The 9,365-nt window shown below is 39.8% G+C and overlaps 2 protein-coding genes across 5 annotated transcripts; both read right to left on the bottom strand.

The window, feature by feature from the left end:
- Nucleotides 1-3,223: 3,223 nt before the first annotated feature.
- LOC106333848 (protein PXR1) lies at nucleotides 3,224-3,900 on the bottom strand. The gene has a single exon (XM_013772239.1). The coding sequence runs from the start codon at nucleotides 3,812-3,814 to the stop codon at nucleotides 3,434-3,436; it is 381 nt and encodes a 126-aa protein (XP_013627693.1). The 5' UTR covers nucleotides 3,815-3,900; the 3' UTR covers nucleotides 3,224-3,433.
- Nucleotides 3,901-4,239: 339 nt separating this feature from the next.
- LOC106335898 lies at nucleotides 4,240-9,020 on the bottom strand. Of its 4 annotated transcripts, none has more exons than XM_013774569.1 (13): nucleotides 8,170-9,018; nucleotides 7,982-8,039; nucleotides 7,616-7,728; nucleotides 7,430-7,528; nucleotides 7,275-7,344; nucleotides 6,824-6,879; nucleotides 5,736-5,786; nucleotides 5,545-5,649; nucleotides 5,287-5,331; nucleotides 5,080-5,167; nucleotides 4,784-4,986; nucleotides 4,579-4,662; nucleotides 4,240-4,472 (listed from the first exon to the last, which is right to left on the bottom strand). In XM_013774569.1, exons 1-13 carry the CDS (start codon nucleotides 8,854-8,856, stop codon nucleotides 4,308-4,310), a joined length of 1,824 nt encoding a protein of 607 aa, XP_013630023.1. In that variant the 5' UTR covers nucleotides 8,857-9,018; the 3' UTR covers nucleotides 4,240-4,307. The 4 variants fall into 4 exon arrangements, 3 of the variants coding, with proteins under 3 accessions (XP_013630023.1, XP_013630022.1, XP_013630024.1); XM_013774568.1 differs by having other exon boundaries at nucleotides 7,982-8,093; nucleotides 8,170-9,017; XM_013774570.1 differs by having other exon boundaries at nucleotides 4,276-4,472; nucleotides 4,810-4,986; nucleotides 7,982-8,093.
- Between the last annotated feature and the right edge of the window lie 345 nt (nucleotides 9,021-9,365).

Raw genomic sequence — 9,365 nt, 5'->3', positions numbered from 1 at the left:
CATGAAAACAACTCAGCAATCAATTGATTATAACTCACAGTTTTTGGTTGACCGTGGCCTTGACCCCAAACCCGACTTCTGCGATCTGAACCCTTTCTTGACCTTCTCAAGTATACCCACGTCCAGACTGGTCTTGAACTGGTCTCCACTAGAACTGATCTCTCTTCACTTGAACAGAACCTTCTCCAGGTGCTGACTCAAAATCGGCAGAGTAACTGTTCTCGAAAACTGCCTAAATCGCTCGAAAACTATCGAAACTCGATCTTTCTTTCTTTGATTTCTATCTCACGTTTTGAACTGAATTTCAAGTGTTCTGAATGTGTTAAAATGAGAGGGGGTCGTGGGCTATTTATAAGAAACAGAAACCAATCAGGAACAAGCCGTGTGGCAGCCCGTGTGTCGCTTCGCATGGCTCCGGACGCATGCGCGGCGACACCTCGTGCTCCACATGGCTGGCTGAATGTCTCAGTCTCATGCAGGATGACACACCCACGTCCAGATGGCCATCTGCATGACTGAAGTGCATGCAGGTCGACACACCATCTCACACATGGCTGGCCGCATGCTTCGGTTGCATGCATCGCAACACCTCGTGCTTGGCCGTTCCACCTCGTACTCCACATGTCTACTTGCATGTACAGGTTTCATGTGCTGCAACACCTCATGATTCCCTTGACACACACACTGCCAGGAGATTTCCACCACGTCCTGAACACACACACATCTAGCCACCTCGAGCTTCTCGGTCAATTGTCCGATATTGGCCTTCCAGTGAATTTTTCGTCCCGCGATCATTCCCAATATTTTTCGACGCCCTTTCTGATGATCTGATTATTTTTAATAAGATCCAAATGAATCCTGACTTGATGGAAAATATTTCTCGAGTTTCCGGCTTCTTCGAAAAATTCCATAATACCGAAATTAGGGTTTTTCGCCCAATTTCCGGTCTTCCTGTTGTGCTTCCAAAAGTGTCATGCTTCAAACGTCCTTTGAGTAAATATACCACATTGTCTAACTATTGTCTAGTGGGATACTTGACTCATGGTTCAGACAAAAACAATTTGATCGTCCGCGACTAGACCACCCAAAAGATACTCGACCATTCTCTTTTTTTTTTCTTTTTTTTTTAATGGGTTTCTACGGGCGATATTGAAAAAAGCTCAGGAGCTAAAGTTGCGTGGTCTATCGTATGCCTCCCAAAGCAAGAAGGCGGTCTTGGGCTTCGCAGGTTTACAGTCTGGAATGAGGTCCTCTGTCTGCCCTATATATGGCTACTGATCGAAAACAACGGCTCTCTCTGGTCTCAATGGCACAGGTCTCATCACCTCCAGGGAGTCAGCTTCTGGGCTGCACAACCAAGGCCTACAGATACTTGGACTTGGAATGTGTTACTATCACTAAGACCTATCGCGCAACAGTTTCTAAAGTGTCGAGTTGGAAATGGTGAGAGTGCAATCTTCTGGTACGACTGTTGGACCCCTTTTGGACGGCTGCTGGAGCACATTGGACCAACTGGTCCTTGTAATTTGAGAATACCACTAACAGCCACGGTGTACAAAGCCTCAGACGGCGTGAACTGGACGCTGCCACAACCTAGGTCAGACAGTGCTCTTGCTCTTCATATCCATCTAACAACTGTCATGCCTCCTCACGCCTCTGCTGAACCGGACTCTAGTATGTGGATTGTAAACGGAACCGACTGTCATGGCTTCTCGTCAGGCAAAACTTGGGACATGCTTAGACCTCGCTCAACTATTAAACAATGGGCTCAGACTATCTGGTTTAAAGGACACATACCGAAGCATGCTTTCACTATGTGGGTTGCAAATCTGAATCGTCTCCCAACAAAGGATAGGCTGATCAGATGGGGTCTGAATATCCAACTGTCCTTCCGTCTGTGTACCATTGCTGCTGAATCTAGGAACCATCTATTAATCACTTGTGGTTATGCGGAACTTGTTTGGCACCATATCCTACAGAAGCTCAACAGGTCTCACCTCTTCTACTCTTGAACAGAGCTTATGTCATGGATCAGAAAACCCTCTTCGGCAACTCCTTCAACACTAAAAATGGTGGCGGTCCAGGCGACAGTGTATCATTTATGGAAGCAGAGGAATAACAGTCTACACAATGGAATCTGTCTACCTCCTCAGACCGTCGTCAGGTTCATTGATCGCGAGGTCCGCAACGTAATCACAGGAAGAAGGGGAAAAAAGCGCTTTGAAGGTCTTATGGTTCGGTGGCTCTCTTAATCTTCTCTTGATCATTTGTTTCCCAATTATGTATCCCCTTGTTTTTTTTATCTTTTTTTGCCAAGGTAATATCTTGCGGCTATCTTGTATATCTGAACCTTCTCATATTTATATGATATTTACATTCCTGGCAAAAAAATATTCGTATATTATAGTTTGAACATTTCGTCAAAAACATTAGTATATAAACGATGTGGCCACTTGATCAGATCAGAGATGCGCTCATACGCACGTCATTAGTGCCATTTCCTTTTATTGGCAACAAGATATTGACATTGACATAGGTTATGCAGGGCCTTGTAAATAGGATCAAATAATACAGCTATCAAAGGAAAAAGCTTTCACATGCAGGGTGTGCGTTATGTAATATGAAATAATTTTGAGACTTTAATAGTCGTAGAGATGGTGATGTATGCAACTTGGTACGGTCGCACACGATGATACCAACTCAATAACAAACGATTATAGTTTTAGGATTTCTTTTGTTTGATTTCTCCCAGTCGTTTGGCTGGTGATACTCTTATGATCATCAACATTATGACAAAAAAAAAAAAAACGATTATAGTTGCTATGCTAGAAGAAGAATATTCAGTTTTTTTGGATATCCGATCAGACATAGCAAAGCATGAGGGTTCTTGTTTCCACTTTCATGATGGAAGAATTAAATTTACCGTCTTGACAGCTTGTCCTTCACTCAGTATTATTCGATATTTCAACCCAATATATCTCATAATTAGTTCTTTTTCCATCTTGCATGGTGAGTCTAAATACTTGTGTTAACGTACCAAATTATCATACTATCGATCATTTCGTTGTAACAAAAAAATAAGTAATGATGGCATCTTAGAGATGAAGTTCATTAGATTTTAATTATTATCAGTTGACCCACACGAATGCTTTGTCCTGGTCTTACACTATCAAACCATAAACTTTATATAGTCATTCAAAGGAGGTATAAATCAGAATCACCAAGCTGATAAGTATTATATTAAAAAACAGATGGTTTTTTGTACAATATATACAAACATATAAATTAAACAAACGAAAAACAGAAATGAGAAATTCCTACCAAAATAGCGATGAAAACAACATTCATCAGCATTTCTTATTGAGATCCCCAAGAAAACCAAAATATAAAATCATATATTGTAGTATATATCAATTTGTGTTTGGAAATTGAGTTAATTAGTTGGTGGTGGTGCATCTGTTGCCACTGCACTAGCTTTAGCTTGCTCAGCATCATGAATAAGCTTCACGATCTCATCTTTTTTTAAGACCATAGCTTGAATCTTTTCTTCAATCTTCTGAAGTTTCATCTTCAACTTCTCTGGATCTTTCTTATCTTCAGGGTTCTTCTCTTTCTTCGTCTTCTTATCTTTCTTCTTGCTCTTCTTCTCTTGATCTTCACCTTCTTCTCCTCCACCTTTTTTATCGTCCTCGTTCTTATCCTTCTTATCTTTATCCTTCTTCTTCTCCTTCTTATCTGCCTTCTCAGCCTTGTTGTGTTCCTCTTCTTTATCACCATGATTCTTCTTGACTTCTTTCTCTTCTGTTTCTCCCATTATTCTTTATGAAACTTGGGTTTGATTTTGTTTACTCTTAGATAGTGCTTACAAACGTATTCTTACATATTTCTTGTGGAACCAAGAATCACCCTTTTATTACATATGGATGCTCAGCTAATTTTAGACATGATAACCACATCCGTAGACATTTACTTCAATAACGAGAATTATGGATTCTCGTAAGCTTCCAAGTTTTTCTATCTTTAGATTTTTGGATTTGAGGGAATTATGAATCCTTTAAGCTCATCCATCCATAGAGAGTTCCAACCTCATTTAGTTTTCACAACGCTACGATTCTCTGAGATCATTGGTGGTTTTTATAGATATGAAATGCATTTCGCTAAAATATTAATCTGAAAGATGTTTATTATTGTCTTTCTCGAAATAATATCAATATTTTATTAAACACAAATAATAAGGAAAACATTAAAAATTCATATGAACGTACATAACTAGTGATACATTTTAGTTTTTAATCATATGCATACACTTACTCGTCCTTTGAATTGTAAGATGTACCATGTCTCTTGTCAAAAACAGCTTTGAAAGACTCGCGTTCTGCTCTTAGCTGATCTTGGAAGATTCCTCTTACCTTTGCTTTTCCAATTGCATCAGCGAGTGCACGGCTCTCTGCTTCCGATAGCGGATTCGATTTCTGCGTTAATCCATGACAAAGAACTTAATATGCTGTGAAACACAAAGTGAGTGTGTATATATATATAAGAAGAAAAAGAACACAGCCATATTTGTTGTTTGCTTACCAAGTTATATCCTGATCCGGGACCTATCACTAAAGAAGGCATGTTCATATTCCTTGCACCAATTGAAAACCCTGCATCTCCTCCCTATCCCGCATAAATGATTGCATGTATGAGCCAGAGATTTTTCAAAAAGATAAACATCCTTTTAAACCTAACAGATCTTCTAGAAGCGAAATGTACGAAGCAAAGATGTGTATGTTTATACCTTATCACCCCACCAAACAGTTTTACCTTTCGTCAAGCGTTCTTGGCTTGACTTGGAAAGTGATTTTGAGTTTCTTCTTGTACTTTGAGATTTCTCTGTTTCATCGTCTTCCTCCACATTTGACCATTTACTTTTACTTAGTTCTTTTACTTCTGTATGGGAGCTGGGTTCTTCTTCCCATTTCCTCTCGTTTATGTAAGACACTGAGAAAATACCAGAGTAGAAAGACTCAGCTAAGTCTTTTCGGTTTGTCTTGGTGAAAAGTTAAGAAGGCAGAGGCAGCATTCAAAGTTTACCTTCTGTTGCACCCTTTCTTTCTGACTGGGTGTGGTTATCGGATTTTCTTTCTGGCAGTGCAAAGTCATCTTCCATGTCCATGTCCACCTGGAGCAATTGTAAGAGACGTTACGAGGTGGATCATATAATAACGGTCAAAACAAGGGAATTTGTATATACTTGTCAACTAAAGGACAGAGAGGTATATAAAAAACTTATTCTATTACCTCCTCTATTCCACTCTCCTTAAGGTCATCCCATCGCTTCAAAGACTATCACAGAAAAAGAAAATTATGAGATATTGTATTACAGAAAAAAATAAGACTAGTATTGTTTAGAGTCCCCATATATGCTGCATGAAGCTAATCTTATGATCAGCTTTCTTCAGATCGCCGCAAAATAATACATGGGCATTATTTTGGCATCGTCATCCCATTTATCAAGACGGAAGGTCAATGTTGGAAAGAAAAGATTGGCATTAGAACCTTGATATCCAGTTGCATGTACAACGATGGAGCTTCTTCCCACCGTTCTGCCATCTGCTGTACTTGATCCAGTGTGATACCATGTACGTTTCTTGCTGCGCATCCCTGTAATTATGTTTGAAACCGCTTAGCACAACAAGATATGTGAGAGATTCTATTAAGATTTGATATGTAGTATATCGAGAACTCACAGTTGGGTCCTTGTATGTTGCTTCCAATATGTAAGCCTCATATCCAGATCTCTGCAGTAAAAAAAAAAGAATGTCAAGGAACGTCATATAGTACGATTAAGATAAAAGATTTCATTTTCTATTATGACGGCGAACATGTTTTAGTCGAACTCTTTATAAACAGTACAAGAAAGTAATAATCCAAGGTTCAACATTTACAACAAGCATCCAAATATCCAATCATACACATAAAACAAGACATCATCTACATTTATGGTAGATAATGTGAGGCCACTGGTCGCTGTGCAAAAGCGAAGCAAAGGAAGATTTAATCAAACTGTATTTCAGAAAAGAAAAAAAAAAGATGATGTGAACTCTCGCATTTCAAAGGAAATCTTATTCAATTTATTTTCGCGTAATCAAAGACCAGCCAAAAAACGATGGAGCACAGCGGCAAATGACAAAAAGAGGAAGAGAAGTACTGCCACAAGCAAACAGTAACACTATCTATTTATAAACAAACGGAAACTGACACAATCCAGGGTGTCTTGGTCACTAAATGCAGATACGAAAAATATTGCAACCTCAAGCAAAGTTGATCGCGTGATGTTTAGCAAACAACATGAAGCAATCAGAAAATGACCAACAACTCCAACTTGCAGGTGAAATGCCACTATAAATAGTACATACAGACACTAACAAAACTAATTGCTCTCATCTTATAAAAGATGGATAAGCAATGATAAAGGAGGAATGGCTTGTTTCCTTTATTTCAGCTAAAGAGGATGTAAGACTGCAACCGATATACAGGGGTAATCATGGAGAACGGAAAACTGTTTTCAACAAGCATAGTGAAGAAGCTGAGAAAAGAAGACTCGTTATGCTAATTCTAAGGTTTAAATGATGTCAGAAACGTCAACTTACTAAAAAGTAAAGACATTATATAAGAACAATATCAGACATGAAATTATCTAGGCACTTGAAAAATAAAGGATAAGTGGATAACTAAGCACTTAAGAAGCTAGCACAAATCATTATGAGTCTTCTATAAAATTCCGCAAACAAAATCCAATCTCCACAAGGTAATACAGTAAGAAGTGAGTATATACCTTTGCTGTTGCCCAAAACTGAGCAAAATCAGGTACCCGCAGATTACGGTCATCCACTAATATGAGCGACATATACCATCAAGAAACGGTCAATTCCAGAAAATAAACTGCATCCGTGGTTAGCAAAATGAAAGTAGTGCTTGGACAGTGCACCACTCAGTTCCCAGCTAAACTAATGAATATCCCTAAATAAAGATCTTAAATATATACTACTCCCTAGTCCCTATGCCATGAGAAATAAGAGGGCTGGGAAGGATATTAAGTTCTTTAATCTATGAAACTAAAGAAACCATGTAAGACGAAATGCTTTCTCAAAAATAATAGTAGCTATCATGTCAACATCATCAAACCAAAAGAGAAAAATGTGATCAGGTCACAGATACCTATTACCTTTTGCACTCAAAACTGATATTCATACATTCTAGTAAGCTGTTACGGGGAAAATCCTTACCGATCACAAAGCTGAAAGCCCCATCTTCAAGAGTCTTCTTAAAAGCTTTCAGCATGCTTGAACGATACGCCTGAAAATTCAAGTGTGCCAAGAAACTTAGCAAAAGAAAAGTATCTATCGTGGTTGATAGTCATTTTTCATTTATCTCAAGATACCTCTTCCATCTCAGGTTCGTAGCAGTATTCCATGACCTTCTTTACAATAGGTCTCTTGCTTCTACCAGAGTTTGAAGAAGCCGAATCACTCTCCTCAACCTTGTAGAGTGACAAAGCAACACAAATATTAGAATCTTCCGATGGTCAGGGGTGAAAATTCAATTCTTTAAAGAACGTCTTAAGAACCTTGTCAACTTCAGTCATGAAGTAATCATCCATAGAATGGATTCGTGGAGCACTACCGCCATTTTCGACCTCGATGTCACGCAACAACTTGGCTAAATAACTCTTCCCACTACCTGAATATATATACAAATGAATTTATTATTCAGAAACACCTACACGTAAACACAAACACCTTTCCAAATCATGCAAATGCCAAAAACAAGTGAAGAATTATATTACTTATCTCAGCATGCACGGATAAAGAAGAATGATCTAGTATTTCAAAAGCGTGTAAAAAGGAGAAACAAAGAAGCAAGATTCTACGCTAGAAACTAAATATCATTAAAAAGTTCACGCTAAAAGCAAAGAGAAGGCTCGGAAAACAACCTGGTAGTCCTCGGAGGATAATTACAAAATGATCAGGACGTGTGGATCGATGAGGAGGCTTCAGCAAATAAGACACATCAATCACTTTAGACTGAGTTGGTGCTAAAGAAGGCTACCAAACAATAACATATCATAAGTACAGAGAAACAAACAAGATATTTAGAGGTAACAAAGAAAAGTAGCATTACCGAAGCGTTTGGCATCTGAGGATACGATGCAGACGGAGGGGCCATCGCAGACGAAGTAGCAAACATGGAAGAAGGATGAGATGGAGGCAAAGGCGGTGGTGGCGAAGCAGGAAGCGGAGGCTGACCATTAGGACCACCGAAATAGCCTCCGTACGGCGGCGGATGATGAGGCGGAGGAGGAGCTACACCGTTAAATTGACCTCCATTCCTATACTGATGATTCATCTCAACACTGGAAACATCTAGGTTTCCCGGATACGGCGCGGCGGTTAAACCGTAACCATGATCCCTTACCATCTTCAACCGCCGCTCGTTCTCCCAGGAGATCTGATAACCAGGAGAACCGCCTCCGATCGCATCAATCCGAGCTCTCTTATAGCTCCGATCAGCTTCCCTGTCGCAATCAGCAGCACCACGATGATCAGAAACCGGCCTCCATTGATTTCCGTGGTGACCTTGCCACGGCCTTGGATCACCGAGCGGATAGTGATTTTGCGGTCGAGCCGGCGGTCCCACGAACGAGTCGAACCCAGGACGTGGCGGATTGAAGTGAGGAGGGAAGTTAGGGTTGTGCGGGAAAGAAGAGGGTTGGCAGAAAGGGAAGTGCGGCGCCGTGCAAACGGGGCACATGTTTGGCTGTGTTGGTCCTTGACGCCATTGATGATAGTTGTGGAAGTTATTATCCATTCTGGATTAATTTTAAGGTAACCAGAGGAACACTAAATCTAAATTAGGGTTTACGTTGATGAAATTGATTGAGAGTCGCGGAACAGAGGAAGGGAGAAGGTGAGAACTTGGAACTGTAGCTTCTTGGAACTGTAGCTTCAACTTTGTGATCTGAATAACCAACTTTTGAAGTGACGACGAATCATATTCAACAGTATGGAATAGAGCGGCTCAAAAATAAGAAGATGCATCGGTCAGGCCTATTTTTACTAATACGAGAAAGCCCAGGCCCAACTACAAGTTGGAGTTGCTTTAGATTTCAGTATCATTTTTAAAACTATTGATAATTGTTGGGGTCAAAATCGGTCACGACGGAATCAATGTCTGAAAGTCCGTAAAAATCGGCATGAACGTTTTTACGAAAAATAAATCTTAGAAAAAGATTTTTTTTTACGAAGAATCTTGCGGAGAAAGACTCGAACAAGGTTGCCGCGTAGCAACCAGCGCAAAAGCTGGTCCCTACGTAGCGA

The sequence above is a fragment of the Brassica oleracea genome, chromosome C3, assembly GCF_000695525.1.
Source record: "Brassica oleracea var. oleracea cultivar TO1000 chromosome C3, BOL, whole genome shotgun sequence".
Lineage (NCBI taxonomy): Eukaryota > Viridiplantae > Streptophyta > Magnoliopsida > Brassicales > Brassicaceae > Brassica > Brassica oleracea.
The sequence above is the reverse complement of the archived record's forward strand: the minus strand, read 5'-3'. Positions and strand labels throughout refer to the sequence as shown.